Here is a 24,440-nt window from a genome sequence, read left to right as displayed (position 1 = left end):
TGTTGAGCTTGCATGATAAACTGGCCATTTTAAAACAAAAAGTGGCAAACTTGAAGCTTAGGCAGATGGATCCAGTTTTTGGATAGGGAGATCATAATATGTAAACTACAACAAAACAAGAACAGACGCAGTGTAGTGTAGTATGTTCCCCGATTTTTGTGTCCAACTGTCACTTCCTTTTGGATCAGCGCCATCTAAAATGTTAAGCAATGCTCTTCTGCCATGTGACAATGCGCAACTACCATCTACTGATTTGGCTTGGTTTTATTTATATTCGCCATCCAGATTTTCTTTTTGGTTAAACCCAGTTCAGCAATTAATTACTGTGGTGAAATCACACCTATTATCTATTACTCATCAAGCTGCACTAATTTTTTTTCATGTGACAGAAATTCATGTGACCAGATATTAATACACCTAAAGACTAACATAAATAAATAACAAGGAGCTGTTAATGGGACATTTATTTAAAAAAAAAAAAAATTGGGAGAATCAAGAAGGCATGAAAGGAAAATTCCGATGTAATTTACAGTTTAACTCATACATATTGTTAAACAGCAACAGTTATACACAACCATTTACACAACCTGTACAAATATTTTTTTTCCGCAAATTAAAATCAAAATAACTTAAATAGGTTTCTATGTAAAAGTGCAAATCCTTATGTGTGGGATGTCTGTAAGTAAGACCATGGCAACAGAAAGGGTGCTCTGATGAGCTCACTGGCTGTTAGGTGTACACTTGCAAGGCATCACAAGTATGTTTCAACATATACCAAGTCTACTGTATGAAGCACAGTCATATAGAATGCTTTTAATGTACATCTTAATATCATGATGCCTTACATTGCACTGCTGATCCTCTCTCATACAACTCTCAAAATTTGTGATTTGACTGAGAGCCCTTTGTAAATTCAGCGTGTCCAGCCTTGAATAAAACCACAAAAAAATATTTCAGTTCAGTGTTTGTAGTGTCCTTGGGTTGAAAGTTTGGGAAGTCAGCATTACAGCATAGCAATGACGCACTGTTACCTGTCTGGTAGTGTTATAGATTAGCATTAAAATCACAGTTACTATAGGCCATTCTATACAGGATGAACCCAAATACGGTGGTAGTAGTAGTCCACAGGATTCAGGTTCTGACAGTGAACCAGTGTGTGTGTGAGTGCGTGTGAATGTGAAGGTGAAAGAGGCCGGTGATTCTCCACAGTCACAAGGCATGAGGCGACAAACGATAGTCAACTGTTAATGCTGATACTTCAAAGTCTCTACAAGCATCCTCCCGATTGGTGAGGAGGAGAGAGATTCTTAAACTAACCCACGCACGCTATTGGGCCGTACATGCTTCAGTATTAACATGCAGGCAATGCTAAAAAAAAAAAAAAAAAAAAAAAAAAAAAGACGTATGTCATCACCATGAGTGGGAGAGTATTATACAGCATATCTGCTCAAGCACTGGTCACCATGGGCACTACTGGACAGAGGACTGGAAATGTGCTTGGTAAATAAAAATTGTTCAGGCATTTGCAATACAAAGGAGAAAATAACGAGCATCGAGTCCTTGTGTGAGTGTGCGTGCGTGATGTAACTACGACTTCTGCTCTGCTCCTGTAGCCGACTGAGCTGCACTCTCTGGTTTAAGGATCTGGTAGGTGATGAGGTACTCTGGGTAGGCCTGAAGGATAACATAGAATGATGTTAGCAAATATTACAGAGCTGTCTAAAATGTATTTTACCAATAAATAAAAATAATAAACCATTTACGCAAATTACTTGTTTACCTGCTCTCCTCTGTAGATGACGTACTCGGCATAAGCTAGGCCGTTAACGCTGGGCCGCCCAATTACTGAATGATGTCCTGGGGGGGCATGGGCCATCTTCATGGCACTGAACTGTAGGAAGGATTTCCCCAAAGTGACTCGACAGAAGAGCATTTGCCTGAAAGTTCAGATTACAGGAGAGAAGTTAGAAGTGTCCCCACAACATTATATGCAAAACTTTTACTCCGATAAACCATTTTTAGTGCTGTGGTTAGAGTCAAGGTTCATGTAAAGTCAAAGATACCTGTGGCACAGGTAGCAGGATCTGTCTTTGTGCGTTGGGCAGCCTGTGCCTCCACCAATACCGTAGACGTACTGATTGCTCTTTGAGGAGTTCTCTGCAAAATAAATTCCTGCTCCAAACATCCCTCCTATATAGGCGTGGCGCTCATCAAAGCCTTTGTGGATGATTGCGTTGATGAAAGGGGAACCTGTGGTGAAGTTATACAGCGACCAACAGTCAAAGCCTTGCACAATTACAAAAAAACAAAAAGCAAAAGCCAGACAAAATAAGCTAGAATGAGACGCTAACAAAACACAAGATAGTGTGAAAGCGGGTGTGGTTACCGTGAAACAACATCCGCTCATTGTGATGATTGTGGTTCTCATCTGCGATCTCCTTCTGTCGGTGGGTGTAACGTTCCCTCAGCTTCTTATTTACCACCTTCTGAATCTGTGGGGCAAAAAAACACGTAGCAAACTGGATGAAAGCAGTTCACATCTGCCTTACGCCCAGAATTGAATGCTGACACACACATTCGAGTAATAGTAAAGCGGGAGACGTTCCTAGTTCATACCTTGATAATGTTGTATCTGCTGAAGACCCCACCAGCATTGCCTCCGTCTCTGTGTTCTCTGATTGTGCTCTGCATCTGAGGGGCACAAAACATGACACAGGAAAATTATCACCAGTGATCAGCCAGTTTTCTGCAAGCTGCTTAACCACTTAACCACCGTGTCAACTAGTTGCACAAAAATTTAAGTTTGCAATGATTTGAAATGCCTTTATGCGGAATTTGCAGCTTTGGTTCTGTGCGAACCATCATGCACAATCAGAGATATTTGGGCTGTGATTCAATAGCTGTTAAATACTTAAAGCTGCCCATTCTACAGTCATTAAACAACACCATAGTCCTCAAATCACCTCCTCCTCCACAGACTGGTACTCTTTGTCGTCTGGGGCAAGATCAATCAGGATGGTGCCCTGGTTGGCACAGTGGAATGTCAGGTATGGGTTGGCACCTGAAAAGAGAAATCAAAATTTAGAGCTCTGAAAATGACCAACTTTGACACACAAGGGATGATTCTTCACCTTGTTGGACGCCCAACAGCCTCTCAACACCTTTAATAAGCTTGTGCCGGTGGCCATACGCATTAATCCCAATCTCCTTCAGCTCCTCATGGCCCATGTCAGCCAGCACGTCTAGGGTGATCTGTAAAAGATGAAAACCATAGGCTGAAACTTTTACAGTAGACAGCACTAGACATCTGTTGGAATCTTCTGTTTGATCTGACACACTGCTGTTCGAATAAACGACCAGTGTTTTCTATGGACCTATTCCAACTTGGAAAAAGTTACAGAAGTGTTCTACATGACCAACTCTCGGTACCAACCTGCTCCCTCTCAAAGATGTCCCTGAGGTGCTCCAGGCCCAGGCTCTTCAGGAATTGACTAATGTTCATGTCCAGCATTGCAACTATGGAAAAACACCACATGAATCAACCAAAAGAACACCTTAATCTTTGTCACATCCATATGTTTCCTGTGTTCACCACTTGAATTAGCTGTCCAGTGTTCACTGTGATGAGTGCAACAGACGTACGTTCCCCTTCTTTGCGGTCGGTGCCTGTGGCTCCATCTGCCACTCCAGAGGTCCCAACGGAGGCAGCAGCAGCCAGCTCAGTGAGGGGCCCCGCCAGGTTGTCTATGCTGCTGGCAGCAGACAGACAGGATGGCGTTGAGGCAGGGGAGATGACAGAGGCGCTAACCACTGTGGCCTGAGGCTTGAAGCAGCTGGGCAGGGCGTCTGGTGGCATGGCGTCCATAAGCAGGGCTCGGATATCATCAGCCTGCAGAGACAACGGAGAAAAAAAACATGAGAAGGAGCCTTATTTAAGTTCAAGCAGACTGATTTCATTCTGGCAGTGATCAAATTGAAGCCTTCACAGACCTTTTCATTTTACGTTTTAAATATACTGATTTGTCGACCATTTATCAAATCTGTCAATGTCTGCCTGCCTTACAGAAGCCCTTACCGTGGCCAGATCCAGAGCCGTTTGACCCTCTTGGTTTTTCATTGTGGGGTCAGCTCCATGAGCCAGCAGCAGTGCACAGAGCTGTGTACGGCCTTTCTGGGCTGCTTCATGGAGGGGTGTGAAAGCCCATTTGTCTGTGGCATTCACACACGTATTGTACTTGATCAGTAGTGCTGCAATGTCCACATGCTGTGACAAAGAGAGGAAACAGAGTCAAACTCTAAACTCTAAACATAGGAGCACGTACAGGACCTGGAGCAAAGACCATCAACACAATAAACATGTTTTCACTATAGTTCAGGTTTTCCTGTAGCTTTACACCTTTGCATGTGTCAATCAAACCCCACATAATCTGTGTTTAATAAGAAATGTGTTTGTTTTTATTTACGAGACTGACCCCATAAGAAGCAGCATTATGAAGTGGGATAAGGCCTCCTTTGTCCTGCGCGTTGACATCAGCCCCATGCTCCAGCAGATACTCCGCCACTTCAAGGTTGTTGTAGCCAGCTGTAAAGAATAAAGAATATAAAACACTTATTTAGAAAGACTTATTGAGCTCATTGTCTGTTAGTAGAAAGAGTTGAATAAAATTATTTAAAAAATAAAGAAAAAAATACTAGACAAAACACCTAATTTGCAAAGACCACATTCAGACACATAGACATAATAATGTTCCAAAGCGTTTCACTTTCCAATATTTCAAGAGGGGACTAGAAAAAACATGTTTAAACAACCCAGTAAATGCCACATCACGAGTGTCTGTTAGAACTTGTATTCAGTACAGAAGAGGAGGAAAAACAGAAAGAGCCAGTACCTGCGAGGTGGAGCGGTGTGGAGTTGCGTCCCTGTGTGTCTCTACAGTTGATATTCTCTGGGGAGCAGAGTTTCTGGACTCGGGCCAGGCAGCCCTTCTTGGCAGCGTCTAACAGAGCAGCATCACCCCTCAGCAGGTCCTGTATGTCAGTGTCTCCATCTTTCACCATGTCCAGTGGCATGTTGCCATCACGATTCTTCTTGGATGGGTCAGCTCCATGCTGAATGGAAAAGTTTGACTTTTTTATTGCACAATCCTATATAAATATTTGGTATATATATATGAGATAATGTGGATGTTCAGGCCAAAAACATCTATTCCCCTCATGATCATCACCATCACAGCAATAACTAACACAGCACAACGACTTAGTGTAAACAGGAATAGTGACAAATGACAATAACAGATCTTTACTTTGAGCAGCAGTTTGCAGATCTCATATTTTCCTTTGGCTGCAGCCTCGTGAAGCGGAGTGAACTTCCACAGGTCGGCCACGTTGACCGAAGCTCCGTGTCTGACCAGCAGCTCAGCCACTTCATAGTGACCGTAGGAGCATGCGTTGTGGAGGGGAACCAGGCCGCTGGAAGAGGACGATGAATGTGAATATCTTCACACCAGAAGGAAGATGCGAGCACTTAAAACACTGTATTTGTGTCTACTGTAAAAGCTCACCCCTTGTCTTTGGCATGAACGTCAGCTCCATGGTGTAGCAGGTATTCAACAACAGCCACTCTGTTGTAACCAGCTGCAAAGTGGAGAGGAGTGGAGTGGCGGCCCTCCAGGTCCCGGCAGTTCACATTCTGCGGGGTGCAGAGTTGCTGCCACACACAGAGACGTGTGAAATAATTAGCAAATCACTTCAGTAGTATGATGACATGTTTGAATGACCATTAAAATTAAGCCTCCACAGTTATTTCATTGCTGCTAGGGAACACATATGATTTCAGTTTGACTATTTCTTTAAGAAACCTCCACTGTACTATAATAAGTTTGTTTCAGTAAAGTATCCTTATGTGCTGTCATTCTGAAGACACAGTGATCTTACTTGAACTGTGTCCAGATCCCCTGCTTTGGCCGCCTCCAGAAATCTGTAGTCCACATCTGAATTACGTGTTGGAACATTTTCTAAAAAACACCAGAAATTCATATGAGTAAGGTATACGTTTTTAAACGAAAAAAAATCTGCCTTTTTGTGAGAAGTGTGTTTATTACCGTTTAGAATCTGTTGTACGGCCTCATTACCCATCTGAGCAGCAGTGAAACCCTGCAGAGATACGATAGAGGGGTCGGCCCCGTAGCTGAGGAGCAGTTTGCAGGTCTGGATGTGACCGGCCAGTGCTGCTCTGTGAAGAGCCGTCTGACCTAATGTGTCCACGGCATTGACCTGGAGGAAGAGGAGGGGAAGTTAAGCTTCACCTTACACATACATACTTTAACTCTCCCAGATAGACCAAAGTGGAATAGAATGGCGGTGTGAAAACAAACCTTTGCTCCGTGTTTCTGCAGCACCTCCAGGATATCATTATGAGCTCTCTCAGCAGCAACATGCAGGGGAGTCATAAAGCTAAAGGACAGACAGGAAGCTATCACTGTTTATGTTATCACGTTTTATGATACAAGCCAGCGCTGCACTAGCGGTTTCTGTTTTTGTTTTTAATGCCACTACGTAGTTTCTTCTTAGGACTTACAGTGCTTGAACATATAACTTTTTCTTCTTTTTAAGAAATCATCAACTTGTCTTGTAGCTTACAGAGTGCACTGATTGATTTGCAATTTATGTTTTTTTGTCACCAGTGTTTTGTTCATTTGGTCATTTCTTTTGTCTGATTGTTAAAAAGCTTATTATAATTTCAAATACATATGAGGACTTACTCTTTGTTCTTCTCATTGATGTTGGCACCTTTACGCAGCAACAACTCAGTCACCTGCTTTCTCTTTGGGTGTGGTGAAGCCACAGCACAGTGCTGAAATACACATCAACAGAACATCAAAAGGCTTGAATCTCCCAAAAAGTCAATTTTGTCTCAAATATAAAAATGCCCTTTAGCCCCACAACTAGTGAAAAGATTTGTTTCTGACCAGAGCAGTCTCGTTGGTTTGAGGATGTTTGAAGCTGATGATCTCCAGAGCCAACGTCTTCTTTACTTTGGCCATGTCAGCCTCACGGGCTGCCTGCAGCAGTGAGTGACCTTTGAACTCATCTATATAGAAAATAAAGAAAGGAAAATTAAATTATATAGTTGTTCCAGGGACTGTTTTTGAAAAAAACACTTATTCAAGCTACTTATTTGAGTTTATTAACGTATATTACAAAGAAATTGGTTATGTCAATTTGCATTTTAAAATGAAGTCATTTTCCAGTCATTACAGAGTGTAACCAGTGTAAAGTATGACTAAATGATCACTTACAGGTGAGCCTTTCTTTAAGCTCAGGAGTGGGGGCCATGTCCACGGCGCTCTTGCTGTGACAGTTTAAGAGGGTGGGATCAGCCCCGTGGCTCAGCAGCAAGGAACAAACCTCCACTCTGTTCTTAGACGCTGCCTCGTGTAGGGGAGTGAACTGCCACAAGTCCATGGCGTTCACACAGGCTCCGTGCTGCAGGGAGAGTATAACATCAGATCACAGAACATATGTAGGACAAGGAACAAGCATTTGTTCAGGTGCCACATCTCAATTCCATACTTGTTTTGACATCCTCAAAACATGTACAGAAATTTGATTAGTGTGAATTGTTTCACTTTCCTGGTTAGAGCATGATGAATTCAAAATTATTTCTAAATGCCATACCAATCCAACCACTGCAGAGAGGTCCTTTGCATACCCACTTGCAAAGTCTCATCATACCCACTTGCAAAGTCTCATCATATAATGAAGTCTTAAAACGTAACCGTTTGCTGCTGTTGTCAAGATTCTGAACTTGTTGTAATGAAAGGTTTAAGATTATGTACAATCAGTGTGGAAAATAAATTTGATAGTAAGCTTGGACAGTAACACTCCTCCAGTCATCATTAATGTTCCTGCCTCGAACATAAACTATGCTGTATTCCTGAATGTTCAAGATTATCAAATAAAGAACTGAAACTTACTTTAAGCAGGAGTTCAGTGACCTCAAAGTGACCATATGAGCAGGCGTTGTGAAGAGGAACCAGGCCACTGCAGGACAAGACACAAATGTAAAAATCATGACTGAGGAACAAATGAGGATTTTGTGGGGTTTTCTGAAAGGTGTCTCACCCTTTGTCCTTGGCGTGAACATCAGCCCCATGTTGCAGAAGGAGCTCAACGATACGGACCCGGTTGTATCCGGCGGCCAGGTGCAGGGGCGTGGACTGCAAGAAAGGACAGCTTGTTAGCCCACACAGATCGCAGGTGGGTTTAGTGTGTACAGCCTTCAATGGCCACAGGAGCAAGCAGCTGATTAGGGCCAGAAGCAATGTGCAACAGCAGGCTATGCCTGGTGAGCTGCAGATGAATGGCGGATATGATGATGCAAGGTCAGTAAGTGGGCAAATCCAACGACTAAATTCAGCTGCTGTCAATATTGACCTGAATGATTGACAACAAGCAAGTTCACCTGGTTACTCATCTGCGACAATTTTCAGTTAATGAGATCAGCAAAATAAAATATACCTCTAGGTCTTAAAGATTTGAAAATAAGTTTTTTTGTAAGCTGTCAAAAGGTAATCACTACTGGTGTTCAGGATTTAAATTCGAAATTGCTGGATATGAATCACGGCTGGGATTCAATTATTATTAATTATTTTGTTTGGTACCTTTAAAGTCCTTTGCATTTTTTATGAAAACAGAAGACATTAAAGCAGATTGTAAATGATCTAAATCTTAACTGTTTTGAATGACAATTCATTAATTTTGTTTATTAATTCAATTGAGGTTGTTGTGTATGTTTTTAAAACAAAAGCAGCTGGATGATTTGATAAAATAAGAGAAGAAAGCGAAGCTACATTAAGCAGGCTGAGTGTTTGAGGAAGCATCTCTGCAAGCCATAAGCAGGTCAAATCAACTGGCTTCTTGTCAGCCAAGAAAAATGAACGTTAGTGTAAGCAAATCTATAAATGCCTTCTTTTTTTATCCAAAAGTTTAGCTCAGGTCAAGCTTACGATCAAAAGGAGGGCTATCATTCATTTTGATTTCCATGCAGTAACATTCATTTAAAACCCAGAAAGCCAAGTGTTAGATTTCAAGCCACAGTGTAACAAATCATATGATAAGAGACTTGAATCACGGAGGCATCATTCAGTGAGGGATGACGAGCAATCAGAAGCAATCAAAAGTTATTATCATGGTGGGTAGCTTAGCACTATAATGATGGGTGAAATATAAATTCATTCCTGCATACCAACTGATCAAACAGGGAACATGAAGTAGACACAAATTTCACAGACACAAATTCAAGACTTCATTGACAAATGCAAAGGGGCAGGCCTTTAGGCATGCATGAGTGATCACTGTATACGCATAAAAATATATATCAAAGAATGATAAATTAAAAGTCAAATCACACACCGACTTATGAGCAAGTGACTGAAAGTTGGAGAAGTGTGGGTGAGTGTGCAGAGGAGAGGACAGACGCTGAAGAAAGCAGGCAGTGGACATTTCGAGCTCCTCTCCAAATCCAAAAAGATGAGTCGTCACCATGACACCAACCCAACTCACTCACTCACTCAATCACATGCCACGCATACACAAACACACAACAGAGGAGCATCAGGGTAGGATACATGAGTGACCCGTACACCCAGGTCTATGATGTGCAATTAACAAGTGACAGCCAGCTTATTGGTCAAATAAAAATGATGGATTAAAAAGGTATAAAACAAAAATAAAAGAAGATCACAACAGTGCATCAATCAAGTGGCCGTTATCAAAGTTAACTTACCAGCATTTTTTGTGATGTTGACTGATCGACAAATGTTGCCAGAGTCACACGGAAAACAAAACGAAACAAAAATTATAAAATGACAGTATCTTTTCACAGAAAACCCTATTTATAAAATCACTGATGTCTGATCCGTCAAACAGGGTTTGAGATTAAATGTGACATGAGGCCAGAAAGCTAGGCTAGAATAGCTGAAGGGTGAATGTGACTTCTCCTCAGTTCTTTCTGCGGTTTGTGAAAAAAAGCAAGGACTGGTTAATGGTTGCTGGTTAAATCCCAGACCAAAGCCACACTGGCTTAGAGCATGCAAACACTAAATATGCTCTGAGGAGTAATACTTTAACTGCTGTTGAAGAAAATGTGGTTAGCAATGAATGAAATAAACCACTGCTGATATCCTGTTAGGGACAATGGATTTTTATGCAATAGTGGAGTTGATGAATATATATTTTGGAGTTGTTAAGAGAAATAAGAAGGCATTTTGGCAACAAGAAAGGAAATACATAAATAACTATTATGAATTGTACGAATTGCTGGACAAAAAAATTAAAGAATAAATAAATGAATATAAAAATAACCCCCACACAAAAACAAGAGTAAAATCTCCAGTTCATTATGTGACATGGGGATGAAATACAAACATGATCTTTGATTTACATTAGCAATGCTAAATGCTCACTTAAACATTGAGTGCCAAGGTTCTACAAAAGTTAGTTTTTTAAATTATTATCTTTAAGTCCACTCAAGTCCAACAAAACTAAACAAAAAAAACTGCCAGAAATACTTCATGATGATCCAAACATGGACTGAGATCACTTGAAATTACACAAAGACATAAACTGTGAAGAATAAATATCCTTGACCTGAGAGGATATGAATGTACCTAAATAGAATTCAAGATTACAAATAGCTCTGCTCCAGCATCACATATGGAAAAGTGATTAGGGGGAAAAGGAGACAATATTGCTGTCAAGACTCCGGGTCCATCAACATGCTGAAAAGCAATCAAGAAAACACTGAACTGTCCATAAAGAAATAGTTTGCCCACTTTAGTTCTAGAAAATTAATACACCATCTATTAGCCTAACTTACTCAATGGCAATACTGCGTTTCTTTACGGTTGAGAAGAAAAAGACGTCTGAAAATTAAAAGCTGAACCTGAACACACCCTGGAAGATTAGGCTGTTAAAAAGTTGAGATGATTTGAGAAAAGAAGATGATTTCAAGGCTGGTGTAATGAGTGACACATGCACAATTAGAGAAAGAAAAACATCTTCAACATGTATGTTGCCTTGTGATTTTTCCAAGTTAAGATGACACAAACTAATTCAGTTGTAATCAGACATAAGACTGTATTCCTTGGAGCTCAGGTTGACTGATTCAGAAACGTGTGTCAAATGTGAGAGGTATCTGTCTGGTGTAATATGGTGTGCCACTAGTGGCTTATTTACCTTGCGACCATCGCTGGCATGACAGTTGACATTTAATGGAGTGAGCAGTGCCATCAGCTTCTCTTCATTTCCACTCCTGTAATGACAAGACTGATGTTATTAAATATTCCCCATCAAAAATTATAATACCTGGGATTTTAACAGGACATGATCTGGATTCCATAATCTAAATGTTCCACGGGCTTTCACTGATAACAACATAATACATACTGAAACTAAGCACATCTTTTTTTTAGCTAAGAAGATGGCAATACAGGGTCATATATTCCACTGCATTTGCATTTATTATCTTGTCAAGAACTAGGGTTGGCATCTATGCATGATTATAAAAACTTTTCTGTCCCTGCCTGTAACGAACCATTTCATGTTATTGCTATAGTCTTATGTGGTTCAGTTGTGTATATTCCATGTTTAAGTTGTTACATCGCAGGCCTTGAGGAAAGAATTTTCATTTCTGTGTATGTGCTGCACATATGGCAGAACTGACAATAAAGCTGACTTTGAGATATACTCACCTTGCTGCTTCCAGAAGTTCATCTTTCTTGTATTCACCTGAAGAGAAATAAACACTGATATTAGAGCTAGACGTGTCCAACCCTTTCCATAAATGTTAGCCACAAACAACTTTTGATGGTGTTTAACTATTACAGCCTGTTTGTTTGGTAAACAGGTGCACACTGTGCAAGTTTGCTTGTTTTTACATTTTGTTCAGGTGGAAATTTTGAGTATATTTAATGAGAAGATTAATTAAAGGCTGTCCACAAAGCTCCTCTTGAAGCACACATATAATATAAGGAGCAATCAGTCAGATAACCTGATGGTCATCTCAGAAATACTTCAGAATATCTGTAACAGAACGTGTTCCTGGCAGACATTATGTCACAGTAGATTTGGGAGAAGTCCTGCTTTTGTGCATGCTGGTTCACCATCATGGTTTACAAGGACACGTGTTTTCTCTACTGAGACATGTCAAAATGTGTGTCGTGAAAACAGTCTATGGCATACATATGTTAGAACAGAATTCCTTGCACCTGCTCTTGTGTGTATTCAGTCTAAATTACCATTACATTTACTACTGCCGTTAGCACGTATCTGAAATGTGAAGCTTTATTTAGTCCTGTTAGGCTGTTGAGGTGGAATGACAGCGTAAATGACAGAGAGAATGAACTGTGGGGGACTAACCGGTGAGGACAGCCTTAGCTGAAGGGTCAGCTAGATCCAGAGCAGATTTGCCATCGGTGTTGCGGATGTTTGGGTCGGCTCCGTGTTGGAGTAACACTGAAAGACAGAAATGGAGATGAAAAAAAATTAATTATAGCTTGTCCCCAAATCCTTATTTTTACTTTCTTGTGTTTCCCGGCATGCAGGGCAAATTTAACAACAGTTAAGGTGGTTACATGGAAAAGACACAGATAGAAAACATAAACCTGATAAGAGTGAAAATATAAACCCTCCAGCATTTTAATAAAATAAAGCAAACTCATATTTTAAACCCCTCTATCTTGCCCTCTATCTCATAGTTAGACTTCATATCAGTTCATCAAGATACATGAAACATAACGAGAGACAAGACAAGATTAGAAGAGTCTGGAAAAACATCCATCACAGTTTTCCACATTTGCCTGCCCATGAATATGGATCCTTACCAATGCACACATCTATTTTTCCCTTGATGGCAGCCTCGTGTAGCGGAGTGTAGTTCCAGTTATCTCTGGCATTGGGGTCTGCACCTTGACACAAGAGGAGGCTGACAACTTCTGCGTGCCCAAATGAGCAGGCGTTGTGCAAGGGGATGAGGCCTCCGTCATCCCTGGCGTGAACATTGGCTCCTGTCTGCAAGAGGTGCTCCACCACATCCTTTCTACCAAAACCTGACAGGAAGTGAAAAATTATTTCAATTTAGCTTTTTTAATCATTATTAAGTACTGCACACGCACTGTAATTATCTACTATGTAAAGTTATTTCAAAATACAAGTTAGATCCCAACAAAAATAAGTATTCATTACTACACAATAACAACAAGTGTAATACCTGACAACCATGATGTACATGACAGCAGAGATTTTGTAAAGGATAACTTATGATAACGGAAACCAAATAAATATACTTTAAGTTGTTAATATTGTTCTTGTTAACAAAACACATAATTAAAACAGTTACGCAAATTTTATGTTTCCTAACATTACGCTATGATGGGTTTCATAATAATTGTTGAGGGTATTTTTGATAAACAGAGTGGATTGGAAGTCGTCGAATACGCTGTTTAGAAATACATGGCTATTAATTATAGTATGACAAGGTAAATTTACGGCTAAAAATGAAGACAAGTGATATAAAACAGGCCAGCAGTGAACTAAAATTGACCAAAAACAGCATTATCGAGGTAGCCGTCCGCTGTATGTTAGCTAAAAACAACACTGCTGTAGCGTTAGCTTAGCATATCGTTACCCGCAGCGAAATGAAGGGGTGTTGATTTTCGACCAGCCATGTCCTTCGCGTTTACGTTCACCGAATCGACAAGTCTCTTTACTCTGGAAACATCCCCGTTACGACAAGCCTCGAACAGCTCCCTGAACGCCCCGCCGATGCCACTGCTGCCGTCGGTGGGGCTGGCGGCTCCGGAGCCGGGGCTAGAGACGCTGCTGCCGCTGCCGCCGCCTGAAGTTGTCGTGGTGGAGCTCGCACTGCTCGCTAGGACCGGGGCTGGTAGATCCGGGGAGGCCAGAGGCACATCAATCCCCCCGCTGCATTCCCTCTCGATCTCCGGTGGTCCGACGGCCGAGGTGAGCAAAGCCATAGGCGGAGAGGCAGGAGGAGCGCCCGAAAGTGAGCTGTTTCTCGGCGGAGACTGTAACGCACTTTGCTGCTGTTGCTGCTGCGAAGAGCGTCGAGGCACCGCCATTACAGCAGCAGCTCTCTGGCGACAATAAAAGCTGTTCCTCCTTTCCGGTGAAAGTGGTCGCGTTTCCTGTCAGTTGTTTGCGCTTAGTGGGGGCTGGCTGTGGAAAAATCCTGTCTTCAATTATTTTACACTGACTAAAACATCCTGTCGCAGTATATTTATGTGTTTAAATAAGCAACTTCACGTATAGGGAATATTTAGTGTTTAAGGTTACATCACCATTTAAAATGGTATTCATTATATATTTATTATTTTATTAACATAGACTAAAACGAATAATTGCAAATATAAGAGATGCAGTTGTATTAAATAGGCAGTAAATTAATGTTCCTAGAGCTTTCTTTCAGAAATTCTAACACTGAAACATGCACTTGCCAGTTCATTACACTATAAACTATTGAAAATGAATGCATTCTAATAAAACAGTCCTGCACTAAATCTCAGCTTCATGAAGTTTATAGTATTCAGTTTTTGTTTAAAATAACGGAGAGAGCTGTTGTATCGACAGAACCATTTTAGTTAGGATAAGACTAGGCTAAATAACAACACTTTTGTGTTTAATTCAATACAGTTTAAACACACCACAATCGAAAATGACCATACAGTTGGATTACCACCTTTCTTACATTGTTTCAACATAAACATGTAGGATTGTTATATAAGAATGCATTTGTTTTCACTAGTGTGCCTAATGAACTGGCACGTGAATGTAAATAAACTTGAACCTGGCTCACAACAACTTCCTGTTTGTGGCCAGCAGGCTGAAGCCAACTACAATCCCTGGGAATTCATGCAGCTTGGTATTAATAAAATGTTTATCAGGCTCAACAGCACTGATAATATTAGATACTTATGAACAACTCATTTTTAGCAGACATTTAACCTGCTATGTCTCTGACAAAACACTCATATGTTCACTGTCACCAAATCATTTACTGGATATGTTTGTGTAAGATGGCCCTTGACATTTATTTTTCAACAAGTGTTGTGACATTGGCCTAAACATAATAAAATCAAGAGCCATGTCTAGATTTAAAATTAAAAATGAACCCTTTGTTGAGATGGATGTGGTTTTGGAAATGACCCAAAAATTATTTTGACGTGTTAAACCTTTATATTCAGACAGGTGCAGACCAAAAGACCAAACAGATATGTCTATGAAGGTTCTCAGTCATCCAGGTCATGGTATATCCAAAAAGCATTTTTTTAAAAAGGCAACTGGACCTGTAGAGTTTTGTTTTGTTTTTGTTTTTTTTAAAAAAGGACGTTTTCTAAAAGTCCAGCTGCTTTTTTCACCACTTTTTGGATAGACCAAAAAGATAATTATAACAGTTAGTATATACTTCACCACCTACTTGAGGTCAGCTGCTCACTTGATTTGTGTCTGTTTCTAATGTGAATGATAAAATTAGGAAAAGTGGAGGTAGTCCAAGAATCTTAAAGCTCTTACAGAGATTTTTAGGTCACCAGTCAGGCATATTGGCAATTAGTCTCAGTCTGAAATAATTACAAAATGTTCAGACAGGTTTTGAGGTGATGCCTTTTTGCTGACACCTGCGTCTGCAGGTATAAATTAGTCTCTGTTCTAGAAATGAACCGTTCTTCTGGTCCTTATTTGAACCACAGGTCTGTAGGGCAACATATTTTTTCATTCATCTTCTGTAACTGCTTATTCCTGTTAAGGGTCGCTGGGTCTGCTGGAGCCTATCCCAGCTGTCATCGGGCGAGAGGCGGGGTACACCCTGGACAGGTCGCCAGTCTATCGCAGGGTTGTAGGGCAACATCAGTCTGAGGAATCTTTAAGCTTTAAAGGGTGTAATGCCATCTATTGACATGTAGAGGTAACTGCAACAGAAAAAAGCATAAACTCAACCTTCTATTGTGAACACTGGCCTCCAGCACTTCCTCCTTAAGGCTAAACCAACGTTCCCAATGTTATAGCTGTGAGGGACAATTGGAACAGATGTGGTAGATACAGTTCAATGTGTTCCCAGTGATGTAATGATGGGAGAGTGGCTCCAGTAGGTTATCACAGGATTATTTAGTGTAACAACCCATTTAGAACAAACAACAGTAGACAAACAAAAAAACACTTTCTGTTCAAGTTAAACCTTCCTTTATAGGCATGAACTGTCTTTTATCTGATCACACAGGCCTCAAAGGATATTTTCAATCCTCTAGAATTTGAGGACAAGTGGACAACAGGCCGACAAGAGGAGAGTGAATAGGGCCTCGGAGAGTGGAGCTTAGGTGTCACATCACATTACCAGAGGAGGTGTCACCTAGGTCAAGTCATCTGTGTTGCCTGCCGCGGATGGATGTTTCCCAGCTGCACAGAGCAAGTCTCTCCTGGGATAAATGTACACACCAACCTCACAAAAAATATTATCAGATGTGGAGAGCAGGTCGATGTGGGAGCTGTGTGTGAACTCGACTCATCAGTGACACACCAGTTGGCAGAAAGGACGTGAAGGCAGAGGCTAATCCTGCTGCCATCAAAGGATCCTAGTTAGTGTGATTTCCTCCTTTAAATCCCCTGCAGGAGCTTACAGGTGTGATCACACATACACAGCACTAGTCTGAACCATGGCGGTAAAGTTTGCTTCACTGCAGTAATGTGACATTTGTTCTCACCCTTCATCCCATCTTTCTTCCTCAAATTCATTGAGAGGTAAACATAGCCTTGATTTCCAAAATTGAACCAGTGTCTCTCTCGTACCACATGCAGCTCCTCCATTCCTTTAGCATCATCTTTTCTTAGATGTCTAACAAAAGGACTACCCTAGCTTCCCACTTTTGTCAATAAAACATTCATATTTGACTTCTGAATAATTGAACATACACCATGGTACTCTAGGTGACGGTAAAAAGCTGAACGTAGCCAAAAGAGATACCAACTTTTAAGGGAAGTGGCCACAAAAGATGTCTTTGGAAGAGCAGACCTACACTAGTTCAGACAGGAGGCTATAACGTTTTTACTTCACAACAATCTGACTGGACTTTTCTGTTGTGACTGCCTCAATGCTGGGGTGTGTTGTCTTCAGTTTTCAGTATTCAGCCTCCCACTGAAGAGGCTGGAGGTGATGAACATGAACTCATTCACTTGGCTTTCACAGACTTTAAGTCAACATCTGCACCTGCAGCACAAAATCAGAACCACTAAAGAATATTGTGAGATTATTCTGATATGACCCAGTAAATAATTAGCCCCAATGTAGCCACAGAATGACTGATTGTGTATGGTTTGTGGTACTATGATAACTTGAAAAAATGACTTTATGCACATCCACCAATAAATTTCCTTATCAAATAATATTACAATATGAACTGATTAAAGACGTGTCTTTAAAGTGCCACAAATCTATCTCTCGTTATCTATCTGTATGTACAATACTTCGTTACTGGAGAAATCTCTAGACTAAACTTGAGAGCCTGTCGTGTAAAATAAAAGTTTATACTGTGGTGGCTTACAACACATTCATGGCCCAGAAATCCAGCTTGGTCAATAACTGGACTACTTGGAGACACTGTATTCAACCAAGATGACTGCAGTCTCTCTCAGAGCATCCATCAAACCTGTCAAGTAACTGCAGGTTTATAAACAAATCAGCCCCATACACAAGGGACCATAATTATAGCATGATATTCTCTGTGTCGGCAGATACAGTGAACCATCTTCCCGGCAAACCTAAAGAAGCTCAGAGCAAATCAATAACCTGTCTGCAATAGAGGCCTGCCTTCAGGGACTGTACAGCCCCCACAAACACATCTGGTCAGTCCTTACTGCATCACTATCTACTCTTCTGCTTGATTGTACAATTATGTCCCTGGGAATCCTAGATCACAGTAAGAGCCCTTAATTACAGCTAATCATGCGTCTAATTGGCAATTCTCATCCTAATGAATCTCTCTGAATCATTGTGAATCATATGCCAAACAAACTCTGTGTTGTTTTATTAAAATTAGTCTGTTTTCATGGAAATGGGTACAAACAGTTTACAGAACAGTCTGTACAGATTGTGTGGGAATGAAACAAACTGACAAAACATTGTTAGAAATTCTCAGTAAGTCTTGTGGCCTGTAAAAGACAGTCAGACATGCATCCTCTTTGAGAATAGAGTGGATTGGTTGGTGTGCATAGTGTGCAGAGTATAACAGAACAGAGATCAGATAAGCTTCTCTGTCTTTACATACATGATCTGTCCTATCTGAGCATGAACAGTCCACATCTCTCATCACACACAACGATTCAACACATATGGTTTTCTGCACTCCCTCTTGTCCTCCACTGGATGACAGAGAATCCTGATTTTATGTTTGTTTCTACTCAAGTCAGTTCTATTAAATTTAGATGATGTATTTTTACTGTGGTAATGACAAAATGGTTTGTAACTGGTTCCACACCGAATGATGGGGGCACCTGGACCTACCTGGAGTTTAAGAGGATGACATACAGTTCCTGAGACAACATCACACAATGTCATTCATTCTCCGTAATCACTGTAACCTGTGTGACTCTAATCCTTACCTTTCACCTTTAACAAGTTTTACCACGGCTGACTGGAGCAATAGTGATCTAGTTCACTCACAACATAACTAGGTCTTTGGGCAAGTTTAAGTCTAACGCTAACTTTTGCCTTCATTGTGGCTAGTGAGGCAGAACAGTCACACCAATCACTTGTCTTTTAGTTTACTGTGGATTGTAGCGATGGAAATGTCTGATTTATTAACAAGATATCAGGCTCAGCTCAGGTTTTATGAGCAGGGACTTCAAAGAACTGTAATATACCTGAGATACAGAGTGGGATCTTGATAGGTGGGGATATTTTACTTTCCTCGTTCTCATTGTAGTACATTTGAAAACTTTTGATTTGTTCTTATTGTTAAGTGCGTGTAATAACAGAAAACAGTTGCAATTTGGGTGACCTTAAGAGATGTGGTGATGGTAAGTCCTTTGTAAAAGTCAGCAGCTGTAAGGTCAGTGGGCGCTAGTACTAAATGCATAGGAAATACTGCCCATTGTTAGGTCAAGCAAATTCCCCAAATCTGATATAAATTATTCACAGTCTGTGCATTAATTTTCTGCTTTTGTAGTTTAACAGATGATCAGAGGAACAGTTGATCGGGAATCAGGAAAAACGCAAAGTTATTTCACGGGCTTCACTTACATTCTATTTGGTTCTTAATCTGTTCCTGCCTGAAGTGTTGAGGAGCAGGTGCATAATATCAGAAAATAATATCACCAATTACATTTCCATTAAATTTAGAATGAGCTGGTGTGAACCATTTTGCAGAGGCTTAATTTAAAAACACTTACACACAGTGAAACCTTTGATAAAGAAAGCAAAAAATGCAATGAGGTTCGCTTCCAAAGCACCCTTGCTTTCCCACAAGTCTCTTGAATTTGAAGCAGAGGCAGGAAGTTAATCTCGTGGCATTTTGCCAGTGCCTCCAACCAGCAAAAATTCTCTGATTATAAATAGAGTATCTTAGACGTTCAAGAGCAAAACAACTCAACACAACTAGACTTTCCCTTTTGCATGCTTTTCAGTACCAGTGGTTTTCTTGGTCGCCATAGTCCCTTAAATTTATCTGCTTCCGGGCAGCAACAGCTGTGGTGGCTCTGGAGGGGTGCTTTTTCCCACAATTGCCCCACAGCCTGTCATAGCTATCCCCTACCCCATTCTCAGACATACACAGCCTTGGCCTTTTTTCACTATCTGTACGATGCACTGGAACAAGCCTGATCTACAGAAGCCCCTCCCCTCAACCCATAGAACCCAAAGGCCCCCACTAACAACATCCTGTTTCCAGACACCACAGGACACCCTCAGAAGGCCCATGTCCATTCTCGGATGAGTCACAGCTGTTTTGGAGGGACAAGGGAGACCTGCACAATATTATGAAGGTGGTCATTATGTTATGCCTGATCGGCGTATCATCAGTGTATAGGTGTCAGAAGAGATGGGTCAGTTTTGCAGGCGGAAAGCCTCTGTGTCATTTTCAGCATTCTGAGGATCTTGCAAAGAGAGGGGTTAAATAGATATAGATTACACCTATTTGGTCCGGTCACCAAATGGAAAACTTGTTTTGATCCCTGATGCTGGCGAATTTCCCAGTGGTCTTTTTGAATGTCAGGTTACTAAGACTCTGTCCAACAAACAAGCCCCATGTGAGTTCATGTGACTTTTGCCGGATCCCTTTAAATGGGCAGTAAGAACTTTAATGAAATCAAAACACTAAGAAAGCGTGTCTTTTTACATGAGCAAAGGCACGTTTTGCATTTTCCGATGTTTAAACCACACTTGCCGGGAGCAACTCCTCTGGTCTCATCCCAGCACGCTGCATTAGACATGACAGGCCGCCTGTGCTTCTGACATGGACTGGCATAATGTTATCAGTCAGTCAGTTGAAGTTAAAGGTCTGTTCTTCAGATGCAAATTATGGCTGAAGGCAGGCAGGTGGAGATTGACCCTCTTCATAGGCCAGGAAGGAGACAGACTTTCTTTATCTTATTTTCTTGGCAGCAAATGGAGGATTTGTGAACATGACCTTAATAAAGTGATACAATCAGGCATTGAGCAGGAGCTGGGAAGCAAACAGGTAATTTCATTGTGACAACTAAATGTAAGTGAGGAGCAGAACAGAAAAACACATTTGTTTTAGAAGTGCCTGGTCACAGAAATTGCACACAGATGGAGACTGTGCAGGTTGTTCTTATTGTTGAAGGCATGCAGTTACTCATGTTGCATTAAACCCATTTATCTCAGTAGTACACTTTCTTCATGCTAATATTTATCCTGTTACATTTGAATGATTCAAACAGCAAACTATGATCACAACTTGATAAGATAGATAATTAAACCTTTGTAATAGAGTCAGACGTGACAAAATGAAGCTCTGCATCAAAAAAAAAAGGTAAGTATGTTTAAAACACATATTACAGAGCAACAAAGAAAAAAGCATCTACAGTACTCGTTGTCATAGCTACCTTTGATTTTAATGTCAGCGATTCTTAGCTCTTTTTTCCTTTAACCTTTTTCTCCACTGCAAATAATTTCTTTTACATAACTGAAGAAGAATTACTAGAAAAGTTCAATCCCTGATCTGCATTTGTAGTTGTTCTGTCAAAACCAGTCACATGTTCCTCCTCATTCTAGTACAGTTCTGCTAGTATTACTACTAATGTCCCTTTATTGATACGAGCTGAAATATCTTTAGCATCACTCTTAATTCTACTGATGGTTTGGCCTTAAGTAGGAAGTGCTGGGGGCCAGTGTTTACATTCATTATGGGAGGTTGATTTAATTTTCTGATCTGTTGCAGTTACCTCTACGCGTCAATAGATGGCATTACACCCTTTAAAACTTAAAAGACTCCTCAGATTCTGGTTTAGTTTCTGCCTGTTTATGTGATGCTGTCTTCCAAACCTGTGGTAAAAAATAAGGACCAGAGGAACAGTTGCTTTTCTGGAACCGTGGCTAATTTATTCCAGCAGAGACCAGGTGCCAACACCAAGTCATCATCTCAAAACCTGTAGGAACCTTTTGTAATTACTAAAACTAATTGCCAATATGGTTGACTGGTGACCTGAAAACCTCTCTAAGAGCTTTAACATTGTTAGACTGCCTCCACTGACCTTCCTCATTAGATTTTCTCTTTTCTACATAACAATAAGACACCAAACCACAGTATATGCAAGTGAAGTAAGTCAAGAGATGGCCTTGAGCACTGGGTGAAGTGTCTTTTCATCATTGTTATCTTTTTAACTGTGCCTTTCTAAAGGAAAGGCAGTGGATGTAATATCCAAACTGATTAAACATGTCATTCATATCAACTTCAAGTTGCTAACGTTACACATTTGGCTAGGATGTTAAGTTGATTTTGCCTCTGCATGTGTCAGGTTTGTGGTGTGAAGAGTTTGCGTTCTTTGAGTTTAATGAAAGGGAGCTATGTTTGTGAATGCGTGTGTCTGAAAATAAGCACCTTCTCGTAATTTTAAGTAAGATGGTGTCTCTTTATGATAATTACTTCTGAATCCATGATATGTGAAAATAAACAGGATTCATACAGTAGTGTTTCTAGTGATCACTACTGGATCATCACTATTAGAGATGGTGAAGTTTACCTCAGTTACACAAAATGTCATATTCAGAACAGTTACAGAAATCTCATATTCTTAATTTTTGGATCCACTTATAGTTGTAAAAGAGTAAGGCTTTTATGAGTGTTTTGTGTTCATGAAAGCAACAGCATATCCATCCCCGCACTCAAGTGTGTAGTGCTGTGGAAATTTCCATTATAGTATCAAAGACCTTGTTATAAATAAAAACAAAGGTTTTATAGATCTGAAACTGTCTTAAAAGCTATAATTTAAAGAAGATACAACCTGTGGTCTTTATCAGACAGTTAACAGAAAGCTGTCTGCGACTAAACAGTGATATATGAGACCATGGAGTCTGGTATAGTTTTAGTTTAGAGTAGTTAGTTGTACTAAAACACCTCATAAAACTATTGCGAATATGAGTATATTTTACTGTGTTACAGTAAAAATATTAAATCACAGCAAATAATTCTTCTCTAGGGCTCATAATCCATGCTGATTTTTATTATATCCGTCATATATCTGCCAGTAAAGCTGTGAAGGTGACATTATTTTAATAGTAAATGTGCCAAAGAGCTTGGAACCTGTCCTGTTACATGCTTGTTTCCCATCCGTGCAATAAAAATTGTGAAGGCAGTTGGATTTCATTTGGCTCCATGCCAGGCTGTCATTTCAAGATGCACCATTCATATTGGAACTGGCCAATTTGTGTTGCAGCATCATGCAAGCATGCCCACAAACCAGCTTTCCTGTCTCGCCAGTACTTGCACTCAGAGCCGGCTGTCCAGCTTTGAAAAAAGCTCCTTTTCCTGTTGAGTGGCAACTGTTAATACCACAAGCAAACTGGACAGGTCAGAGCAACCCTAGCTGTGACTAAAAACACTACTGACAGACCAGAATGACAGCTCATGTGTAAGTGGCCACTGAAAGGTCGGGCTATAATGCTCTGTCAGTTAAAGGAAAAACTGCAGATATTATAGAAAGCAGAGAGGATGTGACTCCTGGGGTGCTCATCATTCACTTTGAAAGGTCGACATCATAGAGCTGCAGTGTCTGGCTGCAGTGGATGAAACTGGCTGAATATGGGTTATTGTTTTGACTTTGGCTACTGCTGTGGTTCAATCTATAGCACTATGGATATGTCTGGCTGTTCCTGTTTAAACCTGCAGTGCTTCTATGACAGAGGCATCACCACCACACCACACGCATCCAGGAAAAGTGTAGCTTCAATACACCCTCAGCCAGACCAACAATCCTTGTAGGTTACACTCATAAAAAATAATGTTGATAATACTGTATCATAATACAGCTTAGCCTAGATCCATGGGTCACAGGAAACCAGAGTTAATGCAAATGTTATTGAGAAATGCGCAGCACATTAGTCATGACAAACGTGTTGTTGTGTGGTACTGTTACACTGACATGCAAGAAATAATGTTTAAATTAATGACATTTTTTTCCCAAAAAAACTAAGACAGAAGATCAGTACACGTCCATTTATATAATTCTACTTTATTTTTTTCTTTCTTTCTCTCTAAAGGTAACCTAGACTTTATTTGTCTTCACTGAGACAGATCAACCACAACAACACATGTGGCCTTGTTAAGAACACTTTAGACATTACCAATGTTACAGTTTCATTTTTGTTCAACTCTTGAGCTGCACTGATGCAGGGCTTCATTTTATTCTGACTACAGCAATTGTTTCATCAGGATAAATATCAGCATGAATAAAGTGTACTATTGAGACAAATGGGTGTAATGCAACATGAGTAACTAATAAGAATAGTCTCTGTTTGTCAAATGTATTTTTCTGTTCTGCTCTTCACTTACATTTAGTTGTCACAATGAAATTACCTGTTTGTTTCCCAGCTCCTGCTCAATGCCTGATTGTATCACTTTATTAAGGTCATGTTCACAAATCCTCCATTTGCTGCCAAGAAAATAAGATAAAGAAAGTCTGTCTCCTTCCTGGCCTATGAAGAGGGTCAATCTCCACCTGCCTGCCTTCAGCCATAATTTGCATCTGAAGAACAGACCTTTAACTTCAACTGACTGACTGATAACATTATGCCAGTCCATGTCAGAAGCACAGGCGGCCTGTCATGTCTAATGCAGCGTGCTGGGATGAGACCAGAGGAGTTGCTCCCGGCAAGTGTGGTTTAAACATTGGAAAATGCAAAACGTGCCTTTGCT

At 40.5% G+C, this 24,440-nt stretch overlaps 1 protein-coding gene across 4 annotated transcripts; it reads right to left on the bottom strand.

The window, feature by feature from the left end:
• Window positions 1–433: 433 nt before the first annotated feature.
• On the bottom strand, window positions 434–14,175 carry LOC311492876 (poly [ADP-ribose] polymerase tankyrase-1). 4 transcript variants are annotated; one of them, XM_084551303.1, is made up of 28 exons: window positions 13,688–14,175; window positions 12,885–13,109; window positions 12,421–12,516; window positions 11,754–11,790; window positions 11,239–11,314; window positions 9,788–9,808; window positions 8,125–8,219; window positions 7,977–8,043; window positions 7,299–7,485; window positions 6,969–7,090; window positions 6,762–6,853; window positions 6,375–6,453; window positions 6,102–6,273; window positions 5,935–6,014; window positions 5,562–5,707; window positions 5,304–5,469; window positions 4,890–5,109; window positions 4,473–4,582; window positions 4,076–4,264; window positions 3,643–3,889; window positions 3,434–3,516; window positions 3,132–3,252; window positions 2,964–3,061; window positions 2,617–2,691; window positions 2,387–2,492; window positions 2,064–2,250; window positions 1,781–1,937; window positions 434–1,674 (listed from the first exon to the last, which is right to left on the bottom strand). In XM_084551303.1, exons 1-28 carry the CDS (start codon window positions 14,139–14,141, stop codon window positions 1,588–1,590), a joined length of 3,795 nt encoding a protein of 1,264 aa, XP_084407429.1. In that variant the 5' UTR covers window positions 14,142–14,175; the 3' UTR covers window positions 434–1,587. The 4 variants fall into 4 exon arrangements, with proteins under 4 accessions (XP_084407429.1, XP_084407431.1, XP_084407428.1 ...); XM_084551305.1 differs by having other exon boundaries at window positions 3,162–3,252; XM_084551302.1 differs by having other exon boundaries at window positions 5,935–6,273.
• Window positions 14,176–24,440: the final 10,265 nt, after the last annotated feature.

Source organism: Chelon labrosus (genome assembly GCF_963514085.1).
Source record: "Chelon labrosus genome assembly, chromosome: 9".
Taxonomy (NCBI): domain Eukaryota; kingdom Metazoa; phylum Chordata; class Actinopteri; order Mugiliformes; family Mugilidae; genus Chelon; species Chelon labrosus.
Note: the sequence above shows the minus strand (reverse complement) of the source record. Positions and strands in the feature narration are given on the sequence as shown.